Raw genomic sequence first — 25218 nt, 5'->3', positions numbered from 1 at the left:
GGATGTCATTGTATCATTACTATCCATGTATGGCGTGTACGTGTGTATAGAGTCAACTGACAATGTCCAAAAGCATAAGAATCCCCGAAAAGCTAGATGCGTTTTTTGGGCCCGGGGGAAAACACATGTTGTGAGAGATAAGCAAGAAAGGAAATGAGGGTATTTATTATAAAGAGACAATCCGAATATCTTCCTGCCTCTCTTCTTGCAGACGGTCGATCTCCGAAGAAATGCTTAGAACCCAGCGGTCTTTCTCGACACGGCTACGAGCTTTGAAAACGATCGTTCGACCGTGTTTTCCAAGTGTTGACACATGTCGCAAGCTTCTTTTGATTTGACCCGTTGCGGCTCTTTCCTCGGCACGGAAGTAACTCTTCTTCAGAGGTTGCCAAATCACAAACGTGATAGCTGTATCCTGGTCACGGCTGGTAAATGTATTAGACGCAAGATAGATTCGCGGGAGGGCGTGGAGACCTGGGTTGTTGCTGTCAAATGTCTGATTGGCATAGAGCAGATCGGCCTCGGTGGCAAGTCCGGAGTAGATGTAGCAGTCGCTTAGGTCAATTGTTGTATCGTGGTCTTGATGGATGTGGGGGATCTCGGCGCCATTGCGCTGGCGTAGCGTGCTCCGGAAGATGAGCAGTTTGCCTGCAGTGAGAATTACGTGGCATCGAGCGAAGGTGGAATGGCGACGGGGTTTGCGATAAAGTTGCCCAGACATCTGGATACCTTCAGTATGCGATGTTCATCGAGGGTACATGATATCAATAACACAGACCTTGATCGGCCGACAGCCAGCCAGCGCGCACATATTGTGCAAATGTGGAGATGTCTCGGCCTTTTTTACCTCCCACTTCTTTGCAAACTGGCCCACAATCGATTCCATTTCTTCGTCGATTTCTAGAAGCTTCAAATTCTGCTGCCGCATCGCCTGAAGTTCGGCAGCATCATCTAAGCTGCGTGCCCTCCAGTACTTCACCAGGGCACCTAACCGCTTCACCCATTCAGCTCGCGTGCCAGCATCGTATGCCTGTAGGCGAATCACCAGGCCATTCTCGAGTGTCATCTCGAATGTCCGGTCGCCCTCGAACTGCTTAGTGGTACCATCATCCTGTCGAGTGTCCGCGGGCTCGGGCTGGAAATCCACAGCTGGGCCTTCTTGGATGTTTTGGTCCGCAGGGCTGCTCCCACGCTGGATGTTCCGCACTTCCCGTACCATGCAAAGGTCGATGTACCCCTCGGCCTGGCTCATGTTGTGCACATTTCTCTGTAGCTGAGCATAAGCCTCCTCGTCGTGCCGTTGAACGAAGTTGGCATTCCCGCTCTTCAGCCACGCAATCTCGCCCTCTTCAACGGGGTATGGGTCGATATCCCAAGACAATGGCATCTCTTCCATGATCTGGCGGGAAGTCGGTATACTCGACCCTTCCATTGGAGCTAATTTCGGCGGTGTCGGGGGATAGGCCTTGGCCGGTCGACAGAACAATAAGAAATGATCCTGCGTGTAGAAGTACAGATGTTTGAAGAACATCTTGTTCATCCGTTGGTGCAAACCCTTTTGTGATGTGAGTCGAATCAGGAACCCCTCGACGGGTGGAGGTTCCATTTCCTTGACGTCTGCATTCTTGATTGCCGTAGGGTAATGATATCGCGGTCGAAGCTCAAGCTCATGTGATGACTGCATCGCAATAGTTCCGTACATGTTCTCCTCGTTGGCACCGAATAGCCATTCAAGACGATCGTATCGTTTCCAGGCAAGGCCCATTTTTTCTGTTTTTGACCAAGCTCTTAAAACTTCGGACCACTCGGGACGGCCCTCAAGCATCTCCATACAGCCCTTGATAATAGTCGCTGCTGCAGATTTCTCATTAGCTGCAGCCCTGCTAAATATCGTAGTGTGCCTCTCATCATCATTCTTCACCCCAAGCTGTGCCTCTGATTGATCAAACGGGTGTTTGAAAATTAACGAGACTCCTAGATCCGGAACATTGATGGGTAGCTGGCTGGGACGGCGCCAGCCAAGCACCTGCCGAATAAATGTGTACCACTCGGTGGCATGAGCTGTCGACTTGGGGCGGATAATGTATATTTTGGTGCCGCGTCTGCAAGGATGCCAGATCACAATAGTCTTGTCGAGAGCCGAATAGAGATTGACCTGGGTGTTTTTGGGGTTCAGCATCACTTCATAGTAGGGAGCCGTTTTGTTTTTGTTATTCGGGCTCTGCGCATCGGGGATCACTCGAGTTCGGTACATTTGCAAGGCAAAAGGTGCGTGATCAGCAGAACCTTTTCGACATACGACCAGAAACTCTCTCCACTTGTCTACAGTTCGAGTTTCTGTCCGCAAACTGTCATTTTCCGTATAATCGGCAGGCAATTTGTCTTGTACGGTCTCTTCGACAGAAACCAGCATCTTTTCTGCTTTGACAATTTCACCGTCCTGCATCTTGCGCCCGCGTGGGCGGTTCGCAGAGATTGCACCCTGGGTCTTGGCAATGCGAGAGCGCAGTTTCTGTTGCTTGTGCATGACATTGTCATCCAGGTTGTATTTTGCCATCTTTCGATTGATCCGTCGGTGTATTTGTCCATTGCGTCTGGGACCTTCTTGCTCAGTAAAATCTTCATTCTGAGGTTCCTGCTGGTCAAGCGTAGGCCGCGATATGCTAGAGGCTTTGCTCTTGGGCTTCTTCTGATCTTTCAGGCTGGGTCGTAGCAAATGCGTGGAGGAGTCAGCCTCACTTAGGTCTGCAGAAGCACTTGAGGTGAGAGGGCTTGCAGCATCATCCCTGGCTATGCTCAGCTGCTGCAATTCCTGCGAAGTAGGCCGTTGAGTAGGTGTCAATCCATTGGGCTTTATGGTAGATATGGTAGACGTCCGGTCTGTGTCCACGGTGCTTGCAAGATCTTCCCTGGCGGTCACAAACGACGAGGAGGCATTTCCATTGTCATCTCTCCGTCTTGAGCCTCTTTCCGTCATTGGGCGTGGTGTTGCATCGGAATCAGCTTCAGTCGATGGCTCATACTCGGACAGCGACTCGATCTCTTCCGTCTCCTCCGTCGGATGAGTGAGAGTACGAAGCTCCCCCGGTGGCTCCTCGGCATCCTCCTGTGTGCTCTCCGCGGGCCCTTCCTCCGGTGTAAAGCCCTCGCTTGTGTTGGTCAGTGTAAGGGTGGCTTCTTCGCTTGGAGCAGGCGCCGCGCCCTCCGCGGCGTGGGGTTCTTGGTTTTCTTGCTGGTTGTAATGAGAGGCCACAGGGTCGACTGAAAACGAGAGCGTCTGCGATGTGTAGTTCCTAAACCGAAGCCTCGACTGGTACCATGACTTGCGGTGGCCATGAATCCAGCCCTCTGGGATCGGTCCAATAAAGAAGCGCCGACTGGTCATATGTAGATGATGAGCGGAGGCATGACGCTGTGGACAGAAATACCCAATTAGTATGACGCGGACACCGTGTTTAGTGAAGCTTGAAGATTCAACACCCAACTTACCAGCTTCTGTTCCGTATGGGACCCCAGCGGCAGGCCCTGGTACTGCCTATCCTGCAAGACATGGGGAGCTTCCAAGCGCGCCGACCCGTTGTGAGGGTCCGGGGTGGTCATCGCATTTGGTGTATTACCCACCAGGGGTAGCAGCAAGGATCGATGGGCTACACATTAAGAGTGAGGATCACTGCAGCGAGGAGGGAGGAATTATCGCCCAGGTACGATGGGACTGAATAGTGCGAGTGATCTTGGATCGCGTTGTAACGTGACGACGATGACGTAATGTGAGACCAGGACCAAGTGTAGGAGCTTCCTCTGTTTGCACTAATTGTTTCCAGGTACCCCACTCCTTAGCTTGCGTGGCGGGCGGCGGTGAGGGACGGGACAGCTGTTGATATCCCGCCTTAGTGGCCGTCTCCCCCCTCCGTTGCTTCTCCCTTTCTGCACCTCGATTGTTCCAATTGTTCCAATTCTACTCGTCCATAATGGCTCGCACTAACGAAGTCCACGCCCCCGGCACCTGGTTCAGCAACATTGAGAGATCCTTCGAGGAGGTACCAATCGATGCCGCGAATGGCAACGCTATCTCTACCGCTGAGTTTCTCGAGGCCGCGGGGGCCTTGGTCACTTTGTTTGGTTTGTGTCCCTAGATCCCTGCATGTAGGCCTGAATCTAATACCAGACAAACTCCAGACGTGATTGGCGGCGTGGGCTTGGCTGCAGTCAAGAAGGATTTATCTGGAAACATTGAGGTTTGTTGGTCATTTTTGTCCAGCAAAGGGCTAGATGCTTATTTATACTACAGAAAGTCCGAGAGAGGTATAACAAAGCCCCTGCTGAGTCCCAGACTCTGCAGGACCTCGTGCGAAATGAGCTCAAGTCTAAAGAGCACAAGGCTACTGAAGGTCTGCTGTGGCTGGTTCGGTAAGAGATGATCATCTTTTTCTCTTCTATTGATTCATACCTACAACCTTAATTGTCTGTTTGGACCTGTGCTGATTTAATGTTGTGTGAACAGTGGCCTGCAATTCACTGCTGCGTCGCTCCGCCTGAGCATCAACAACCCGTCAGAAGAACTCAATGCGTCCTTTTTGGGAGCCTACAAAACGGACGGTGGTCTCAGCACTCACCACGGCTATCTGATCCGGAAGGGCACCGAGCTCGCCATTAAACAAGGTGTGCCTTATCGGAAGGACTTCTACGCGAAGCTGGGCAATGACCAGTCCGAGGTCACCGCTGCCCTGGACAGGGAAGTCAAGGCTTTAGAGAACGTGGTGGACATCCTGCTGAAGTTCCAGGCCACGCCCGAGGCCCAGTGGAAGTAAGCTAGTGGTGGGTGGTCTGTTTTTGGTGACTCGCAGGTTATGCGTGTGACCCGGCCTGTACATACTGAATATATGTCTCTGTGAGAACGTGAGTTCAAGCGTTTGTCGTTATGGCAATGTCCAATTGCCCAGGTGGCTTTAGTTGTGAAGCATAACTCAATTTATCATCCTTTTATACCTATAAATAGAGTTGGATAGTAGACCACTTAGTGAAACCAATTCTATTGGAACTAACTGTTTACCGCCATTTGTAGTATAGTGGTGCTGGTTATATTCCTCCGCATGTGGCTTTCAAACCGGAGTTCCCATCGCCGTATGAGCGTATTGTGCAGAAGAGGGGATTTACTTGACCGATTTTTCTTCTTCTATGTAAATAAATATTTGTATGGAGGAAATAAGGAATGCAAAAAAATGATCTCAGGTTTTTCTGTAGGAATAGCCGAACGCGGGGGTCGAACCCGCAACCTTGAGATTAAGAGTCTCACGCTCTACCGATTGAGCTAGCCCGGCAGGGCTGGTTGAAGGGCAATGCGAATTTTGACATCATAAATAAAAGTAATATAAGCATCTGCTTTAGCATGGCTTCTCAACTTAGCTTACCCACGTGATGTAAGAATAAATAATGGGATTCCGAGGATCACTTGGCTTTGCTAGTTAATTCCTACTAGTTATGTCTTGGCTTAGATTTTGATTAAGCATTTACATAAAATGGGCCCATTGCTTATTTTCCTATATTACCTACTTACTACACTGGTGATTGGTGATTTCAGCTTGGCCCGTGTTTATATATCCCGAAACCCACCTTGGATCCTCACCAGTCAGTGTCCCGGGGCCTACCTGGTTTATGATTGACTTAAAAAGAACAAAGCTAATATATTTATCGGGTAATTCCACAGAAATATGGAATTGAAGTATTTGTTCTTTCAAATAACTATATAACGTTAGGATGAAGCTATTCGTCGCTCTCAGAGACGAAGAAAGTCTTCTGCACATTCACACCGCGAAAGAATGTACCCTGTTTCGGATTAAGATCTTCCTGACTGCTTGAGCGACTACCTTGATTTGAGGTATGGACGGTCGTAATAACCGCATGGGAATCTTCCGGATCCAGATCCGGCCGCCAATACTGAGGCGCAGAGGGATCCGAGCGGACAGCGTTCACACTGGAGAGCGGCATGCTGCCGCCAGTACGCTTGCTCCGAGTTCCCCCGTAGCTGGGATCACGAAACCAGCGGAAAAGTGGTCGGAGTGTAACGAGACTGCCCGCGGAGATGCCCAGGCCGGCTTCGACGTTGGACCAGATTGAGATGTTGGTGGTGGCGTCTGTCGAAACCAAAGGCCGTTAGTCTATTTTCCCATAGTGTCTCTGTCCCCTATCACGACAGTACTGAGTAACGGGCGCTGATAGAGAAACTCACATAAGAAATCAGGGTTCTTGTAATCATGAAGATAAGGAATACGGACGATGACCGCAGCGCTAGCAATGCAACCCAGTCCCAAAACAGCAGCCAGCGCGCCCTTGGTCCTCATGTTCATCTGGAGATTCCACACAAGGAACCCAGGAAGAATTCCTAGAATGAAATCACACAACGTGGCGGTGACACTGTAGACGTAGGCGACGATGATGATGCTGTCGACGCTCATGCAGTGGCCATGGACGTTCGCGGTCGGATCTGGCAAAAGTCGAGCTTGCTGCCAGAAGAAGGATACTGGCTGGCATTGAAGAGTCAACATGAACCAGAAGGCGAGACCGACAATCGTGGTCACCCCGATGACTGCCCATAAAATGATCGCATGAATTCGAGCAATAGTTAGGCGGAGGAGAGCGACAGCGATCGATACCTTTGCGATAGCGCATACCCAGACATAACTAGTTTGGCCAAGCCACCACCACTTTCGACACTTATTAGTATTGGTTCCGAATCTTCCTCCCCTATACATCTACAAGTGCATCAAAAGTTGGGGAGAATGGTACTTACAAACAAGGCGGTCTCCATCGTCTTGCGCTCCAAGAGTTCCTCCAACTTCTGGCCGATTCCATAATATGCGCCAGTGATCCCGCATAGCGCAAATAAAATGTTCAAGAACTAGTTCATAGGCTGTTAGCATGCTGGGAGACCGTAGATGGGGTAGGAATCTATTTACCATCGCAAAAACCATCAAAGCATCATCCCAGCCAAAGGCCTTGACAAGCTTGAGTCGGACAAAACATCGCAGGCAGACCGTAATGAAGGAAATCCCCAAGAAAATGGTGGTGACGATGACAATGGTCTTGCTGCGACCCTCCAATGGTAGCATTGTGATAGCAAACTGAGATCGGTTGGCTATTCGCAACGCATGGTTCACCCACCAAATCAATTGTAGATGGTAAACTTCCAGTACACCCTCCCCAGGGATGTTAAACGAGTGCAATCTGGGGGAAAAGAGAGGAACGACAAGGAGATGAACAGAAACCCGCTGCCGAGAGCCAAGCATTACCATCGGGGTCGTCAGTGGCGAGAACAGGGCTGGTCCAGTTCGAGCGGGTCCCCGCGGTGCCGTTCTCCGTGATTTCGGTCAACACGATCCGCCTGGAATGTCACTGCGGCTCCAGGACGGGTAATTTGTATACTCTGACCACGCTAGTGCCGTCAACGAGCCGCCTGCAATAATAGCACGGGTTATATTGCCCGTGTGGGAGGCCTTAGGGCAGCTGGGTTTGAACCATGTGCCGAGGGGCCTGTGGGGACAACCTACGGTGTACGTATACCAATTTCGCTCTCGTTGTCGCCCGGAGATGAAAATGACAGAAGAATATGTCACATTATTTTCTCTCGCAGTTGTTGTAGGCGTCTCCAGGCTTTTTTAGTCGAGTTCCAAGGGACTGCGCATGAAGAAGATGGGGCGGTGGGTTTCGGAAACGGATACAATCCTGTAGGGAGGAGAAAGTTGAACCAGGAAAACCCTGTCAGACTTTCCAGAAGGGAGGCGAATCTAGCGGACGCTATTTGCTCCTCGCATGGAGCTACCCATTGTAACCCTGACGGTGTCATGGAACCTTGTCAACTCTCGTGTGGCTAGAATCGCATCGATCCCAGCTGCTCAGGCCCCTCGTTGCTCGCTAAACACTGGCTGGTTTCACGGCCAAGACTCCGGCAACATGACTCGAACGAGTTTCTAGTGCCAAAATTCTGTTGGGTCGTTTAACTAACGAGATGTGCGCAGTGCAGCGCTAAGTGGGGACTATTTGTTAGCGTCCACATGCAAAACACTAGCCCTGTTCCCATCTGCAAAGGAAAGGGGTCCGACCATTTTTACTGTCATTCGAGCGAACAATGCATTAATACGGTAATTTGACTGGCTGCGCGACCTCCGAGGAGCGTTTGAGCCTAGGTAGCGTAGGCATTCGTGGTCCCCTATTCAGCCGCGAAGAGGGGGGATCTGGTGTTTTGCATCTACCGTGGACTCCTGAGCCGAGGCGATCGTCGCTTGAACTACAATATACTTTGTAGTGAGTGGCTGCCTGGCGAAATTTGGTCAGCCAGGAAAGTGACTACGAGCTCGTAATGAAGATTATGCGCATACCCCATGCAGGGCATTAGCGAGATAGATTAATCGATCTGTGAAATATCCCGATATCGACATTGTGATTTAGATCTCTCATGACTTGCAGCTCGCCGGCAACCTTGGCGAGATCCATCTCCGGGGAGCAGTAAACAGAGCGGGTGCTTAAATGACGATCGATCCGCTGGAGAAGACTCCTGCTATAAACGAGGTGCGATCTGCAGACTCCAGACACAAGTCGGAGATTACTTGACATTTTTATCTCCTCCGCTCTCTGGAGAGAGGTGGACCGTAATGGGTGCCAGAGATCGTTTGACACCCTGTCGCAGCCGTGCCAGAAAACAGATAGCCAAGGCGCAGTGCTTCATGGAACAGCTGCGTTGCAGGGAATAGTAATACAACCGGAAGGAGTAATTGGAGAGGGACGCTGTACCGCTCCTTGTCCTGCAAAGAATATGTATACAATTACAGCGTCTAGAGGCCGCGCGGAAGAATTTAACTATAGGAGCTCGAGTCAAGCTGGATACTCATCCAAAGCTGTCAAAAAAGGCATAAATTACAGGTTCGAACTCCAGCAAAAACCATCCCAGTCTAATAGAAATTCATACCATTGCCGGGGTAGCTGCCGACCGATTCTTCAGGAACCCCGACCGTGGAACGTTAATTGAACTATGTGGCCCCATCAACCCATAGGGAAGTGGTCGGGTCTATCACCACGACCATGGTGCCCGCGCTCGTATTCGGGGACGGCCGTTGGAACTACCCCGTGCGAGTTAATAATACAGTAGGAGACCCTGGGCTAGTAAAAGAGATCTGATTGCCTAGGCTGCAGCTACATTTCTTTATCACATGGATGTCATGGAAAGGAGCTTACTTAATTGATAACCTTGAGTTATTCCTTATATATCCCCTGAAAGCCCGCTCAACGCCTGATGCTATGCACATATCACGTAAAGTGCTCGAAAACACGATCCATCCACGAAAACCCGGGCAAACAAGGAAGAGAGAGCACAATGTTTAAGACGCAATGACGTCTGTGTACGGCGTAGATGAACGAAAGTAGAGATTAAACGTTGACCTGTAAATTGCCGGTGTAGACGCCTTCGAAATCGAGACCGGCGAGCATTCCGCTGACGCGGTCGATCTCACGGCTAAGATCTTCAATGTTGACAGCTAAACTGCTCACCTCGTCGAATTTGCGCCGTCGATTAGCGTCGGAGATCATTTCAGACACAAAGAATTTCTGTTCCTCCAGGACAATCAGCCGTTCTCGGAGAGACTTTTCCTCTGCCTCAAGTGCTGATACGGCGCTGCTAGTATCACTGGTTAGGCTGCTGGTGCTTCCACCAGCACCAAGCCGATTGTTATATTTGATGGAAGCAAGTGCAGTTTCTTGTGGTCGGACGGCGGCTGGAGATCCGTTGACCGGTGTACTTGGGGAGGAGGTGCGACTGGAGATGAGATCTCCTGGAGACGCATGCTTGAGAACTTTGGGGAGAGATTTCAAAGGTAGCATATGTAGATGCAGGAAATTGCTGGCTTGCTGGTAGATGGCTTTCTGTAATCGTTGTTGAGAAGGAGAGTTGGTAGGCATGTCACGGATTCGCCGAGCCGCAACATCGTACTTTGCAAATGAATCAATGAGCCGCTTGCGGACTCTCGAAGCGTCGGCAATCTGTGCGGAAGACGGTGGCCGCCTTGGATCTCTGCTCTGATATTAGCTACTGCATGAGAATTACAAGAGATGTCTAGACATACTGTAATGCAGTAAGGAGCTTCTGGAATTTGGGTAAGTGAAGGCGGATGCCCCTTTCAAACTGGACCAGATTCTCATACGCCCTGACCTCGGGGGGTTTCCTCGAGACATCTGCTTCAAAATCTTGGCGATCGAATATGGTAGTCTTGCATTCCTTGCAAAGCCTCACATCGACATTAATACGATTCTTCGCCGGGGACTTTTCAGATGCTTTTGAAACTGTAGAGAAATCAGTCATACTAATCTCAGACTAGAGTTACATTGAAAAACTCACCAGGGGCTATACTCAGCCCAACTTCACTGGAACAGCCTGTGTTGGGATCGCCGCAGATGACACGCCCGCAAGTTCTGCAGTGGTGCCTCCGAAAGGAATATCCAGAGAAATCTTGCTGACAGAAGGGGCATCGTGAAACGCTGGCGTCGTCCTGCCAACTAACAACTGTCTGCTCCAGAGCTTTCCGCTGATCACTCTGCCAGGCGATGGAGAACAGTTTAGTTGAACTGTTCTGGATTTGATCAGGTGGTAGACTGGCCAAGAGCTGCGTGAGACGTGTCAACCGTTTTTCAAGCCTAGAGACTTCGAGGAAATCTTTGTCCACAGTCTGCTTTCTGATAGCTTTGAACATGACTGTGTGGTCTCTTGTCGTCCCTATTAACTGTAAGCTTGATCCATTTGGACGTGACATGTAGGCACACCCACCACTATGATCGTTATACCCTTCTCTCGACTTGTAGCAAGTTTCGCAGACTCGGGCCCAAATCCCTCTCATGGGCTCATGCTGTGCCGACCTCGATAACTTCATCTGGTACATTGTATGTTCCTCGCAGAAAAGCTTCCCGCATTTCCGGCAGTTCACGCATCCATTGGTCGCATTGAGTCGTTTCCCGCACGAAGGTTCCAGGCAGTTATCATAAAGGCAAGCAGCTTGCCAGTGTTCCTTCGTGATGAGGTCCTCGGGATCCAGTAGTTTTGGGGCAATCGGAGGTTCGGAAGCTGCTGCGTGAGGTGCTAAAGGGCGACTTGCGACCGACGTGGTCTGATTCTCGTTTGACTCGAACACATCCAGACCTTTAAGCTTCTGATTCAGCACAGCAAGGGGCTGAAAGCGCCTCGCTTTCTCCATCTGCACCTTGAACCAGTCCTTGACCTCATCTTGTGTGTCATCTTCTAGGTTCTGGTGGATGTCGTCGAGATGCCTGTCAAGAGGTTAATCGTCATGCGCAAGGATCCGGTAATGAGGCTAGAACGCGGGGGATACCTATTAAGCTGTAGCAATGTCACCTTTGGACGTGTCAGCCAATTGTTTCCTTTCTCTCAACAGTAGTGCCGGTGGCTCGGGAAGCATCCACCTACCATCTCCTCATTGCAGATCGGACAAGAGAGCTGAGCTCCGGGCGCGGCCGGCGCCGCCGATATCGAGGTATCGCCATTCTCCAAGGATATGCGCGAAGTAAGGTCTTGGGTTTCCGATGAGAACTGAGATGCGGATGCCTGGGAGCTAAGTGAAACACTGCTGGTGGTCGGCGACAGCACCCTTGGCCTCGGCTGCGGGGACGGGGCTGATGAGAGCGCGTTCGGAGTGCCTAGAACACGACCTCCGCCCAGCGTCCTCCGGGACATGATTACGGGGACATGAGAAGCTGGGTAAGTATTAGCTGTTTCAGCCCAACATAAGGCGCTGGCTGCACAGGTCGAGGCGCCCGGGGGGGACAGTTGGGAGCGTAAGTTGGGGTGACGATGCGGCGGAGCCTTGCGCTTGCTAGTAGTGCCTCAGGCACTAACAGTTTTCAGCCTCGAGTTACTTCTAGGATAATAAACCGGAGAAGTCTTCCTAGAGGTGTGATTTAGAATTGGAACAGATCCTTTTCATATATCTTATAGAATCCTGGAATTTATACATATTACCTGAGACTTCCTAAAGAAATCCATGCTGGAGCAACTAAGGCAGATACATAGGGCAACCGGGTACGGTATGCCAATTTTCCGAGGCCAGTTTAGTCTTCTATGCGTAACGCTTGAATTTTTCTATCAATAATTTATCCGACTCATCATATGGTCTTGAAATGGAATACGCATGTCAAACAAGACCCGCTGAGTTTCCAGTAATCTTCTTAGCCCAAGGCTCTAGGCCCTTGCCCAGAAACAGTGATGTACCCACTCTGACGGTTCTCATTGTCTATGAAAGTCCCATAGGTGAAAAGAGTGTATATAACGAATGTAATCTTTTTGGTCAATCAAGTCAAGCCTATTAAAACATATTTTTTGATATAATTTTGTGATTTTGCCCTTTTTTTTCTCTTTTTCTTCCTTTTCTCTCTCTCTTTGGTTTTCTAGACCAATTTGTAATTCCCCTTTTTGGGGTTCCTTTTCTTATTTTATAAAAGTCGTCAATCGTGGCCGATACCCAAGCTTGGATCTTCTTTCAATGCGGATTCCTCCGATCATGGCCGGTACCCATTTTAACGCTCATAATCCCGATGATAGCTGGTGCCGGTGTTTGGGTTGTCGTATTCCCTATGGACATGGGTGGTGCCGTCATCGTGCCGATCCACGTCTCGATGTCGGTAAACGCCGCTGGGATCGAGTCGCTCACGATGATGCCGTCGGGTACCATCGGAGCGGTAGTCTAGATGTTGGTCGTAGGCGCCACTACTGGGATCGTAGGCCGTTGTGCCATATCCCGTGTCATAGGTAGTGCCGTAATTCGTGTCGGTGACATCCGAGCCGTAGCCTGTTGCACTATATCCTGCAGTGCCGTAGCCCGTTGGATCATATGTTGTTCCAGTTGTGTCATAATCGTAATTGTTGTAGCGACTGGCCATCTTCGATATCTGATCAACTTCCTCGGAAGTTCGAAACTTTCTCGTTTTTATGGATGTAGAATGATAGAAAATGTGAGACTGTGGTTCAGATTACTCGCAACAAAGCATAATTCATACCTGATATTTATATTCAGTCTCGGGGCATTGGATACCCCGGCATGACCTTGTACTGACATCACTCGACTTGACATGAAAGAGGTTGCCAACACTGAGGCAAAGCAAACTATTGGAAGAAAATTTCATGGCAAATCGTTGTGATTTTGAGATAGAATGTGATTGGATGATTTTCGGGAGAAGTTGGTTCCAGGCTGTCGCCTCGAGAGGCGAATGATGTTGAGCCCAGAGGCTGTGGATCCATAAAGCCCATAGCGCCATCCTAGAAGAGGCAAATACTCGCTATTTCGAGATTTTAAGAATATAGATTCGACGAGAATAATGTCAGTATTTCGATCCTATTCTAAACGCCTCATGTCAATGTCCCAGCTTCCCGATTTAGAGAGCTATGGAATTGTGATCACTACAATCAAGGCCCTGGGGCACTCGGTGTGTTCAGACTTACGAGTCATTTGTTCAACCGCTGATATCATCGACATAGGTTATCGACTGGAATACGCCCAGCTATTCAGAAGCTCCTTCATGATATGTAAATAATACCTTTGAAATCGTTACCGTAATTCCATGATTCTCGAAATAGAAAGAGACGGTGACTATAGATGGAGGCAAAGCCTTCTATGAAGCCATCAAGCTATCCGGAGAGCTAGAGTTGACAACGGGCCACTTGGTTCTGCAACCCATGCCCGCCACAGTGTTCGGTCACTCGCCACAGAGTGAGGCACATGCTAATGAAATCAACAACATAAACACTGCTCTCCGCAACTACAGCAAATCCTACCTGAAGTACTGGGATCAGACTGCCAAGTTATCCGAAATCGGGAGACTCGCGGATGCTATACTTATGCCCGTATCCCCGACACCTGCTCCTGCACCAGAGAAAGTGCAATATTTTGGTGAGAAGAAAGATTTTGGGTACGTTCTTTGTTTGGGAGGAAATCGCTAATATTTGGCAGCGTACACCACCGTTGCCAAAGTACTTGACTTCATTGTTAGTGCTGTGCCCATTACAGGTATACATACCGCTGAATGAGCTTGACAAACTAGGCCACGACGAATGCGAGTACAACCACTAGAACGAACTAGACTATTTTATGTATAATTTAAGACAACCAGGACCTATCAGACTGAGTCGCAGTAGGCACCCAAGTGGTCGGACGAATACTGCGAGAAGAGAAAATTCTCGCAATGACCAAAGTGATTGGGAGCGTAACCAAGGATGCCTCACGGGGTCAATATCAAATTGTGAACGTCGTGATGGTTTATAACCCTGAATCGAGTCTCTAGACACGCATAAAGTGCTTGTGCTTGCATTATAAGTATGTTTTACAACCGTCAAATCCACCTCCTGAGACCAACAAATGCATCCACCCCAAAAAGCAAAACTAGGGTATTCAACTCTCCCGACCCAAAGGTGCCAGCGAATCTGTCAGGAACTCAGTCGCATTCATCAAGTCCGTGCTGCCGTAGACGACCCGGCGGCGGCCAATAGTGCGGTTAGCGGGCGGCGCGCCATCAGCGCCAAGCTGGCCACTGGTCCGGTGCACCCAGTCCTGCAGGTTACCGTACTCATCCATGCTTCCACCGCCGACAGTAAAGACGATGGCCTCGTTGAAGGCCTGACGACGCTGGCCGAAGGTAGCATTTATGCCGGGACCCGCGCCGGCCATTCCACCGGGCATCTGCGTGGTTCGCGATGCGGAGGCAGGGGGCATGGCACCACGTGCGTTGGCACTGCGCGGGTCGAAGTAGAGGTAGTTCTCTGTCTTGGCGATGGCGGAGCTGGATGCTGCAGCCGGGTCCATTATAGACTCAGTGATCTTGGTCACGGTCAGATCCTTATTCGCGGGTAGGAAGTTCTTCACGCCAGAGATGAGCGAATCGAAGTTGGCACCCAGGGCACCCGAGGTAATGCGATCGGTGAGACGGTTAGAAAGCGAGGAGAAACCGCGGAAAAGGTCCGAGGACTGTTGCTCTGGGGCGGCGGTTGTCATCATGGTCATCCGGGTAATTTCACGGACCTGTCGGACATAGGCAAGCGGGGTGACGTCCGTCACACCCGCCTTGGTCAGGGCCTCCTCGAACTGGCTCATTTCTGAGCGGTTCAGCTCGGTTTCCGTGCTGAGGAACCAGATGATGAAAATGCGCATTTTATCCTGCGGGTTGCTACCCTTGGCCGGATCATTGATCAGCTCCAAAAGCTGCGTCTTTGACTGCTTGGTTATGTTTTCTTCCAGCTCGAAGAAGTTGTCCAGCTGGCGGTCCTTGATACCCTTCAGCAGGGCAGTTGCGATGTTCATGTGCATGTCAAGAACAGCTTTACGCTCCCGCAATTCGGGGAGAAGTGTGATGGCTGCCTTAAGGTGCTGCGCAGAGGCGCTAGTATCGTTCTGGAGATCTTCAATAGAAGAAGCACCAGTCTTCTTCGTAATGTCGTTCGCATCCTCTTTGTACCGTGTCAACTCAGCATCAATATCTTCGGCGACCTGTGGGAAGGGTGCCCCAGCGTTCCGCTGCCAGAAGAAGTCGTTGCTGTTCAGGTCGTACGACTTCTTCGCAACATTGCCCGAGCCCTGCTCGTCCGCATCCAAGGTGATTCGATTCAGGCGCATCTGAAGTACGTCCTGCACGAGCGACTGGTACGTCCAAGAGTGAGAAAGCATGGGGACCAAGTCCACATTACGGTCCATAATGATCAACACAGGGCGAGATGAGGGTACGCCAGGTAAGGCTCTTTGATTGCCCGAGAAGAGGTTGTCTTTGGAGTTGAGAATGTGGTCACGGAGTTTCCGGTCTAGTTTGGTAGCGATTAATTCGGCCGCTCCACCCTTGGGGCATCGGATGATGGGAATAGTGCCTGGGCTCATCAGTCAGAGACAGAGTCCGCAATCTAGAAACAACTACGCTTACCCATTGTTACGCTCACGCTGAACAGGCCACTAACGACCTTATCGACGATAGCATCCAAGTCCTCGTCACTGGTCTTCCCACTGTTGATCTTGTAGTATGCATCATTTCCGAGTCCCAAGCTGAAGAGATCCGGTTCCGCCACAATGAAGTTGAGATATTGATCAAAGACTTGGGCGATGTGCTCTGACGCACCGGAAGTGGCTATCTGCGAAGCGAAGTCCTCGAGGAGGGGCCGGGGGACGGAGGAGAGGAAGTTTACATAGGCTGGGGAGTAGAGGCCTTGGGAGAGGTCGCGTGTGATGGCTTGAATGTTGGCTTCGTTTGGCTCGACAAGGTAGACGACTGGAACATCGGGAATGGGATATCGTTGAGAATGGATGTTTCTTTGAAAATCGCTCTTTGTTAGCGGTTAGGGTTCTCAAAGCCGGAAGGGTTGGGACGTTGCCGTACAGATGAATGGTGATCCCCCACGCACGGAGGTCATTGACGCGCAGCACACTGCTGATGACATCCCGGCCCATGCCATCGAATACCAGGACCTTCCAGATCGGATCGCCATCCTCGTTTAAGATCGGGGTGGACTGGGAGATAAGGCCGCCGTGGGCGGACGACTCATGAGCACCCTCGCCTGTGGAATGCGGATCATGGTTCAAATTCAGCAGCTTTTGAATTGACGCTATATAATTAATATTTGGTTAGCCTTGAGCAGTTGGCAATTGGTCGCGGGGGAGTATGCGGTCACCTACCGACCTGTCGGTCGCGGAGGGACATCGGATGCGCCATGGCAGAGGCGGACACCACGGACACAGTCGGAAAGACAGTCAGAGTCGAAGCAGCTTCACGACATGAAAACCGTGTAAGAAAAGGCCCTGAGATGGACGGCGTGGATGCTCGACTGTTGACACCGTCTCCCACCGGCCGCTCCACCTGGCCGCAACATCGGCTGACATAAGACAAAAACGGCAAACAGTGCAAATGCGGAGATCACATGGGACGCGTGTCTTCAGGGGTAAGCGACATACGGTAATTACAGGCTTTATGCCCAGCTCGGCAGTTTCCATCACCCGGTCCAGGGAAAGTCGCTGTTCTGCCCGTTACCGCTCTGTGTCCCTGCAGCTTTTCATCCTCCCCTTCCACCTCAACTCCTTCCATCATCCACCAACCCACATCTTGCCCTCCCCGTTCCCCCATCCCCTTTTTCTTTCTACGTAAAGCGAATGGCTATGATGCTAGAGAGGCTCTTTGTATAAGGGGCCCGGCTATTTTCTCACTCAAAGGAGGTTTCTGAGACCCGTCTTAGAGAGCAGGGAACAGAGGAGCAGAAAGCTCTGCAGAGACCCTGGGTCGCGGACTGGAACAAGTACAAAAGTGACGGGGAGGAGACATCCCAGGCATAACTCTCGGGATCCTGGAAGCTCTCGCGCATTCTATTTCTTCAGTGTATTCGCAGCTGCAGAGGCGTCATAAGACGAGCAAAGGCCCATCATCGTCACGGAGGGAAACAGGAGAAGCAGCCGAATCAGAGTTGGGTGCCTGAGGCGGCCACGTCACTTTGCGTCACTTTAAAACAACCGCCGAGACACGCTGGCAAAGGATACTGGAATACTGGAATTACCCCATTCTGGAGCAGGTCTAAGGGATTAAAAAGGTACGAAAGTACTCAAATGGACCTGCATCTCGTCATATCGCATACTAGCCGTATCGCCTCAATTCTTGTCGCTGTCACTTGACTTTTACCACTTTTGGCTGGACTCGCTTCTCATGGTGTTTTTTCCAGTCTTTCATCTTCCGCTCTCAATCGCCAGTCCCCAGTCAGACAGACTCTCCCAAGGTTGTGCGGTGGTGTCGATCCACCCACTCACAAGCCTCATCATCCTCACCACCCCCGTCGTCCCCCGCAAAACCCCCCTCGGCCAAACGATCCTCCGCCCCCGCTGCACTCATCCCCAAATCAGCAGGCGGTGACGACCCGAATTGTTTGATGCACGTGATACTGGCACAGTAGCAATAAACGTCTCTTGCGAGTTTTGAAGTCTTGAAGATTGACTTGACTCGTGGAGGCCACCATTATGGAGCAGTCGTCGGCACAAAATCCAATGCCGGGTCTGCCCCATGCGGGGGCCCCGCAGGGAGGCCTGCCTGCGGAGTATTGGAATTCCCTGGACTCCATGTACCCAGATCCCCAGCTGCAACCTCAGGCGCCGCCACAGCAGGATCCGTCTGTGCAGCAAGCGCCGATGGGAATTACTTGGGATCACGTATTTCAGCAGCAGCAACAACGAGCCCAGCAGCAACGGAACCCCCTCGCACCTCAGTCGGACCCCAACCACGGCATCTACTCTTCAATCTCTCCTCCTTCTTGGCAGTCGAACCCGCTCCAGACCCCTGGTCGGTATGCCGTTTCTTCTCAATATCAATCACATCAGCAGGCCCCGCAGTTCCAGCAAGGCCAGATGACATTCGACTCCCGCTCCCTCACTCCATCCGAGAGCTCGGCGTTCCCCTCTTACTCGTATCAGCCGAACTACTTCCACCCGCAACAACTTCATTTGCACGATTCCTTCCCGTCTCGTACCGCTCAACCGCCACAGCAACATCAGCCAGTGGAGTTTGCTGCTGCATCGCAATCCTCAATCCCTCAATTCTCGATGCCCTCGGGCTATCCTTCCGATCTCTTGTCTAATTCAAATACCATCGATCTCACCACGGACTTTCCCAATCCTGAATCGGGGGTCTCCCATCAAACGATCGATCCTTCCTTCCTCAATGAGTATGCACGATCCTCAAATCAACCTCCACCCCTCACCAGCCACTTTCCATATGGCGGCCCGGTGGAATTTGAACGACCGGAGGGTCTATTCAATTACTTTCAGAACGAGCTTTCTGTTCAGCCCCAACTCGGTGCAGCTCCCAATGCTGGAGTCCCCCCAACCAGTATGTATTTATATATCCATCAACTCCTTTTAACGCTTTGTCTAATGTAACTAGGTGGGCTTGCTCCGAGACCTGCCGGATTCCCTCAACACCCGATCCTTGCCCCCGCCCCCAAGAAGGCTTCCGCCAAAAAGCCAACAGCAACCAGAAAGGTGGGAACCAAGGGACAGAGGAAGGTCAAGGCACAGTCGGACAGCGGGAGTTCCGATGAGTCTGAACTAGAAGTTGAACCGGAACCGTCTCCGCTCCCTCCTGTCCGCTCAAGCGAACCTCTTGAAGCGGCTCACTACGACACCATTCAAGCGGTGTGGTCTCCACGTAACCTACGCGTCCCCGCCGAGAAAGTTAAGAGCTCTTTGGTCGCCTTCAAAGATGTCGTCAAAGGGCTTCGCGATGCCTGGAAGGACCAGGTCCAAGCAATGAAAACCGCAGAGAACCAAGGAGACAACGAGCAAGCAACCAATCTCAAGCAGTCAGTGGCCTTCCAGCGTCGCCTCATGGAGAAGATTGTCACGACCACTTTAGAAACGGGCCACCCCGTTATTGTCGAGAAGTATGAACCCCCAATTTTTACCTTCCCTTTTCTCCTTTCTCCACCCCTTTCCCGTGGTTGTCATGGCTATAGAAGTCTGAAACGAATTGAGAGCATCGCCAACGTAACGCATCTTTTGTGGACCTGGATCAAGTTCCCATTGATTACCATTAATATGGGTAGAAATAAAGGCTTTCTTTCCGTGTCTGAGGCTCTTTACATTGAATTGTGTGCGGCCCCAAGACGGCTAAGAGAGATCAAACCTGAAAATGCCCGAGTGCTACACACTTCAAGGGTTTTCACAAAGATGAGCTAGTACACGCCTTTTGTGAGACCCAAGATCCGTGTTCCTGCTCCAAAAAGGCCTATCAATGCCCCCTTCATTAAAGACCCTGTGCTATGGCAACATGCCCCCCTTCTTGGCCTCGCATTTTTCCGTCCCAACTCGTTTCAATCAACTCACACTAACCGTCGCAACCAGGCTTGGTGAGCATCCCGTTACGCTGTCGGTGTTCTACTCGTTCTTGGCCGATCGCTTCCAAGCGGCCGATTTGGAAGGATCGCTGACGTCGAACTTGCTGAAGGTGAGCTTCCTCTGACATCTGCCTTCTCCTTTAACCTGCCTCGATATAGTCTCTCTAACATTCACCCACCCCATTCCAGCTCCTCGTACGATTTGTGACGGTAGATGAGGAGTTAGTGCAGAAAACAAACATGTCCAAGCTGCTTCCGCGGTTCATCAAGAAAGGAACTCCTGCCGTTCAGGGTCTTGCGCAGACCATCCTAGAAAATGCCGCTGCCTCTACCAAACGGAAGCAGAGCAATGCAAAGTCGGGCAAAGAGGAGTCGCCTGCCAAGGGAGACTCGCCGTCGGCGGAGATCGCTGGATCTAAACGTCCGCGCGACGGTGAAGGCAATAACCATCCTGCAACGAAGCGGATGGTTGTCACGTCAAACCCCAAGGACTCGACGAAGGCAACATCTGCCACCAACGGTCCCATCAAGCGTGTTGCCGAGAGTGTCCAGAACGGCAAAGCTACCACTGCACCAGCCCCTCGCCCCAAGGCAAATATAATCGCTCCAAAACCAACCAGTCTCTTTGGTGCCCTGAGTTCAGCATCGAAAAGACCTGGCACCACAAACGCCGAGAGAAAGGCTGCCGCAGCGGCCGCAAAGCCAATGTCTGTACATCTTTATTTAGAGTGGGACGAACGGATGCACTGACTTTCACTACAGACCCGAAATCAAGGAGAAACCGGCTGCACCCCCTTCCAAGCCTGCCTTTTCGTTTGATGCCATCATGGCCGACCTCAGCAAACCAAAGGAGGCCGTCGTCGCCAAGCCTGCTGAGGACGCGCCACCCGAGACGGACGAGGAGCGCCAGAAGCGACTGCGCAAGGAGGCACGGCGCAAGCTGCGTGTCACCTGGAAGCCGGACGATTCTTTGACTGAGGTCCGGCTGTTCACACATGATCCTGATGAAGAGCTTGGCCCCGGAGATGGATCCATGCGTGGCGCGGGCGACGTCAAGGGAGAAGGCAGTGTGCTCAAACTCCACAAGGACCTCGAAGAGCTGGAGGAAGATGACCTCGGTGGCATTCGGGAGACTACTCTCAATGACTATACGGGTTTATCTGAAATCCTTATTGACTCTGGAGAGATGAAGAACGCCAATTTCATCAAACGTGGCGGTAGCCAGCAACCCGTTAGCACGGAAAAGCTAGCTCAGGATCATCGGGAGTCGACTACGCTCATGGTGTTCTACACTTCTCCTGCTGACGTCCCACCGACTCCCAAGGAGCCCCTTGCTGTTGACTCTGATGAGACCGTTCCTGAAGTAGTTCCCTTCGGAGATATCCCCGATCATGTCAAGGTATGTGTGGACTTGCTGTCATATGCAAGACGAGATTGATTGATTACTGACTGTCACCACAGGCTCGACAGGAGCGTTACTTTGATTACATCAATCCTAAGCCCGCTCCCGCTCCGGCGCAAGCGAGCGCTGCGAGCGCCGGTGGGTTTGATATCTCCAACTTGCTCAAACTTATCAAGACCGGGACCCAGCAGCAGCAGTCTACGCCCCCTCCTCAGCCCCCTCAGCCAGCTCCCCAGCAGGCTCCCATGTTAGACCTTGAGCGGACCATCGGCATGTTCCGCCAGCAAAATGCTCAGCCGCAAGTTCCTCCGGTTTCACAGATACCTGCGACACAGCCGCCTGTCGCGCAGAGTGCTGTTGATTTCCAGAAAATCTTAAGCGTTATGCAACAGATGCAGCAAGGGACTGGCTTCCCCCAACCACAGCAGACGCAGCCGCAGCCCATTTTGCCGCCGAATTTCGGCGCCATGTTCTCGCAATATTCCGGCCAACCCCAGCAAAGTGGCCCACCTACCCAGAGTTCCGAGGATCCCGAACGCAAGCGAACGCGCGAGGGTGGTCAATTCGACGACCAATACGATAGCCAGTGGAGCCGCGGGAAGCGGACCAAGGCTAGTGACCCCAAGCCTGTAAGTTGAACCGCCCTGGCAGCTACTTCATACGATAAGACGCTGACTTCAAAACAGTACAAGGTTGGGCTGGTTGCCTGCAGGTTCTGGAAAGAAGGCAAGTGCAGAAAAGGTGACAACTGCACATTCCGGCACGACGACTAGACCCTCCGCCCCGTCTCTGCGCAACCAGATCATCATTCTGGTTTCTTCCGACAGATACCCTACCTATACCACCTCTTCCGCGCCACAATGCTTTTCTCTTCCTTGTTAATTGTATTTCATACTCTACATCCTATCACGACGATGCATAGCACCTCCCTAGAGATTCTTTCCAGGCGGATATTACAAGGCGTTGATCGACCTAGGGTTCCGGCCTCGGTGGAAATGGTTCTGGCAGATTCGAGTTCCTTCGGTGTTTTTTGTTTATCTCCTCGCAACACTTTGCATGGCCCCCTCCTTCATAAGGGGGTGCACTGGGCGTTATTTGTTCCACTTCGTTCACATCTCTCCAGTTCTCTGTTGTTTAGTGGTGTCATATTCCTTGCTTATCGCCGGTCGTGGGTGCACAGCATGTGCGGCTTGCAGTCGTGGAGGTCATCTTATGGCGCGTCTTTTTGTTCGTGGGAACTGGGAAGGGAATTGAATTGTACATTAAGATAATATCTTCCTTACAATGGACATTCGATTCGATGTCTCCTGGAAAGAGCAGAATGTCGCAAGTCTCTAGTGTATCATGTCCACAGTGTCGTAGGTCACGTTTCTTTGTATCAGCATAATAACCCATTCTAGCGTGGCCTTGTTGATCTACGCAGGAAACAGATCAGCCCGCACCCCCGCCAACCGACACGTCCCCTGGTACATTCTCTCCAGGGTGGCCCGCATGATCTCCAAATCGATCGACTCGCCCGCCCAATACCGCAACGTCTTAATCGAAATGCGGATCAGCGCCTGCCATTTCCGTGGCGGAACAAGCACCCACGCACCGGGCTTTTGCGCAAGCAGACTGCTCAGCACGGCGGCGATGATCTGCACGGCGGCACCAAATGTACTCCGCATGATGTTCCATATCCACTCATGCCGAAAGTGGTACCAAAAGTGCGGGATGAGCTCGGCGCAGTTGTCGATGGCCTGTTGCGCTTGACTGAAAACTTTGTGGGAGAGCTGGGCGTTGCTCTGGAGGTCGCCGGGGAGTGAGTGGTAGTGTGATGCTAGGTAGAGGACTGGCCGGTATATTTTCTCGAGGGCGAGTCCCCGGCGGCCCCAGAGGAAGAATTCTAGGTCTTGGTTGTCGGGGTTTGCCTTGGGGAGGCCGGCTAGTGTAATTTGGTCGCAGCTCAGATGGTACCTGCGGGGTGCGGTGAGTGAGTATCCCATGGATGGATGTACTGTGTATATCGGAGAGCATCAGGGAGGTAAACAGATTGCGGCGACATACCACGAATCTACAACCTTGACAGCCTCGGCTGTTCTATCGACTATGCCGCTGGCGTTGGTGAGCCATTCCTTCTCTCCGCACCGCCACATGTCGATGAGCATATCGTTAACTGTTCGGCGGTTGCATATAGATCCGATGTAGAACTTCCAGCCTTTCTCTTCGTCTGACTCGCTCAAATCAGCCTGTAGCTTTATTAAACCTTCGTCATCATCTTTCATCTTGTCTTCCGGTGAGGTCGAGTCGGTTTTGGATGGGAAGGGATGGGAATAGCCAAGGCTTTCCAGTCCACTACTCCATAGAGGAAGTTCACTTTGCATCTCGCTGTTGAGACTTGGTTAGTCGATACTCAGGTTGGAACGGTGACGTCCAAAACTCACTGCTCCGCCTGGATACACGACCAATATAAACGTGATTCCAAATTATGATAGCTCACGTCTGCGGTCCATTGCTCCCTGCACAAGGACCGTAAACGAACTTCCAATCTGCAAGATGCTTGCTGGAAGCAGAACCAAGCTTGTAATGGACGCATTGCATGCCTATGATAGAAACCAGCAAGTAGAAAACACGAAATATCAGTGGGGGACGTATGCAAGAAGCCGAAACGCTGTTTCGCCGCATCAAAATAAGCCTCTGCGAGCCCGATGTTGGCGTCGGTTGGGGGTGGTCCAGGGACTCGATCTAGATCCTCGGGGATCTCGTTCAATGGCACGAAAGTCGAGGTGCAACAGCCTAGTGCGCATGCAAGAAGCTAGAAAAGGTGATTAGACTTCGGACCGTTGACTAATTCAGTCGGTATTAAGCAGCGCACCACTTGGCACGATTGACCGTCCCATCCCAGCCCTTGCACAGTGACCTCCCTCGCATAGCGCTCGAGCTTCTCCCTATCCACAACAGGGTTCCGGCGGTGGATTAGTCGGAGGTATTTCCGACATAAGTGCTGGATGTCATCGACCAGCAGGCCAATGCCCACTTGCCGGGGTGGTGGCATGTTCGACTGTAGCTGATTGTCTAGTGAATCGAGGAGAAAGGAGCGGGTATGCTTTTCTGCCTCGGTGATAACCTTCTTGAAAATGGGCCACCGGAGCATGTACTCGGCGGAATTGGCCGCGTACAGCGTCAGGGGGTCGTGCTCGTCCGCGCGGTCCTCGACGCCCGAACAACTGCCACGGATGTTGCTCCCCGAAAGAGGGTCGTCTAAGGGGCTGGTATTGCTCTGCATGCTCATCTCAAATAAAGAACCCCTGAGTGAGCGGCCCGATGAGACTATGGATCCGCCATCTTGTTTGATGTCCTCCAGTAGCGTGGTAATTTGGCCCAGTCGTGATAGGATCTCATGGTTGCTTGAATCAAAGCCAGCCCTTGAAGGTACGTGTGAGTTCAGCTTGCTGTTTAGTCACCGCAGTCAAACAATCCAAAAGTCAAACGCAGCCACGCACGACACTTACTGGACAGGATGCGGCGAGGCCTCCGGATAGATGCACTCAACCCCCTGAATGGCACAGTAGCTACAAATAGGCCTGGTATTGTCGCACCGGGTCTTGCGCAGGCGGCAGGTCTGACAAGCCGTGGGGGCTCGTGTCCGACTCTCGCGCTTCATAGCGAGCTTGGGGTCTGCAAACTCCATGACGGCCCTTCACGAGCTGAACCAAATCCCCGATGAGAAAGTGCAACGTGATGATGTGCAGTAGGAATCCCGGGGAGCTTCGGGGAGCGTCGCGAGGAGGGATCTGAGGAATGTTCGACAGAAGCAAGACCCATGGACGGTGCGGCTTACTTAGAGGGGTTCAGTCCCCGTCGCAAAAACCGACCCTAGCCCCGGACTGGAAACAAAGGATTGACCAGGAGATCCTCCGCAAGGCGCGGGTTGGTCGGGGGTTGC

The 25218-nt window shown here is 51.6% G+C and overlaps 9 protein-coding genes across 9 annotated transcripts; 3 read left to right on the top strand and 6 right to left on the bottom strand.

The window, feature by feature from the left end:
* Positions 1 to 166: 166 nt before the first annotated feature.
* Positions 167 to 3600, bottom strand: N7482_009931 (uncharacterized protein; the record flags this gene model as incomplete). The annotated part of the gene is made up of 3 exons (XM_056692055.1): positions 167 to 721; positions 779 to 3412; positions 3490 to 3600. The coding sequence occupies 3 exons, from the start codon at positions 3598 to 3600 to the stop codon at positions 167 to 169; spliced, it is 3300 nt and encodes a 1099-aa protein (XP_056539761.1).
* Positions 3601 to 3968: 368 nt separating this feature from the next.
* On the top strand, positions 3969 to 4808 carry N7482_009930 (GLTP domain-containing protein; the record flags this gene model as incomplete). Its single annotated transcript, XM_056692054.1, has 4 exons — positions 3969 to 4119; positions 4177 to 4235; positions 4289 to 4407; positions 4502 to 4808. The coding sequence occupies 4 exons, from the start codon at positions 3969 to 3971 to the stop codon at positions 4806 to 4808; spliced, it is 636 nt and encodes a 211-aa protein (XP_056539760.1).
* Positions 4809 to 5760: 952 nt separating this feature from the next.
* Positions 5761 to 7106, bottom strand: N7482_009929 (uncharacterized protein; the record flags this gene model as incomplete). The annotated part of the gene is made up of 4 exons (XM_056692053.1): positions 5761 to 6131; positions 6227 to 6701; positions 6788 to 6895; positions 6954 to 7106. The coding sequence occupies 4 exons, from the start codon at positions 7104 to 7106 to the stop codon at positions 5761 to 5763; spliced, it is 1107 nt and encodes a 368-aa protein (XP_056539759.1).
* Positions 7107 to 9417: 2311 nt separating this feature from the next.
* Positions 9418 to 11728, bottom strand: N7482_009928 (uncharacterized protein; the record flags this gene model as incomplete). Its single annotated transcript, XM_056692052.1, has 6 exons — positions 9418 to 10057; positions 10110 to 10326; positions 10382 to 10756; positions 10808 to 11304; positions 11367 to 11389; positions 11462 to 11728. The coding sequence occupies 6 exons, from the start codon at positions 11726 to 11728 to the stop codon at positions 9418 to 9420; spliced, it is 2019 nt and encodes a 672-aa protein (XP_056539758.1).
* Positions 11729 to 12567: 839 nt separating this feature from the next.
* N7482_009927 (uncharacterized protein) lies at positions 12568 to 12930 on the bottom strand (the record flags this gene model as incomplete). The annotated part of the gene is made up of 1 exon (XM_056692051.1): positions 12568 to 12930. The coding sequence occupies one exon, from the start codon at positions 12928 to 12930 to the stop codon at positions 12568 to 12570; it is 363 nt and encodes a 120-aa protein (XP_056539757.1).
* A 474-nt stretch (positions 12931 to 13404) lies between these two features.
* On the top strand, positions 13405 to 14070 carry N7482_009926 (uncharacterized protein; the record flags this gene model as incomplete). Its single annotated transcript, XM_056692050.1, has 3 exons — positions 13405 to 13473; positions 13625 to 13956; positions 14055 to 14070. The coding sequence occupies 3 exons, from the start codon at positions 13405 to 13407 to the stop codon at positions 14068 to 14070; spliced, it is 417 nt and encodes a 138-aa protein (XP_056539756.1).
* A 365-nt stretch (positions 14071 to 14435) lies between these two features.
* Positions 14436 to 16734, bottom strand: sly1 (syntaxin-binding protein; the record flags this gene model as incomplete). The annotated part of the gene is made up of 4 exons (XM_056692049.1): positions 14436 to 15898; positions 15952 to 16334; positions 16402 to 16627; positions 16698 to 16734. The coding sequence occupies 4 exons, from the start codon at positions 16732 to 16734 to the stop codon at positions 14436 to 14438; spliced, it is 2109 nt and encodes a 702-aa protein (XP_056539755.1).
* Positions 16735 to 18047: 1313 nt separating this feature from the next.
* On the top strand, positions 18048 to 22066 carry N7482_009924 (uncharacterized protein; the record flags this gene model as incomplete). Its single annotated transcript, XM_056692048.1, has 7 exons — positions 18048 to 18885; positions 18940 to 19438; positions 19899 to 20001; positions 20081 to 20598; positions 20654 to 21290; positions 21353 to 21922; positions 21980 to 22066. 7 exons carry the CDS (start codon positions 18048 to 18050, stop codon positions 22064 to 22066), a joined length of 3252 nt encoding a protein of 1083 aa, XP_056539754.1.
* A 642-nt stretch (positions 22067 to 22708) lies between these two features.
* N7482_009923 (uncharacterized protein) lies at positions 22709 to 24969 on the bottom strand (the record flags this gene model as incomplete). Its single annotated transcript, XM_056692047.1, has 5 exons — positions 22709 to 23249; positions 23340 to 23660; positions 23717 to 24087; positions 24148 to 24724; positions 24785 to 24969. Coding segments are annotated over 5 exons (1995 nt in total), but the record flags the coding sequence as incomplete, so codon positions are not given.
* Positions 24970 to 25218: the final 249 nt, after the last annotated feature.

The sequence above is a fragment of the Penicillium canariense genome (assembly GCF_028826845.1).
Source record: "Penicillium canariense strain IBT 26290 chromosome Unknown utg000007l_segment0_segment0, whole genome shotgun sequence".
NCBI classification, from domain to species: domain Eukaryota; kingdom Fungi; phylum Ascomycota; class Eurotiomycetes; order Eurotiales; family Aspergillaceae; genus Penicillium; species Penicillium canariense.
Note: the sequence above shows the minus strand (reverse complement) of the source record. Positions and strands in the feature narration are given on the sequence as shown.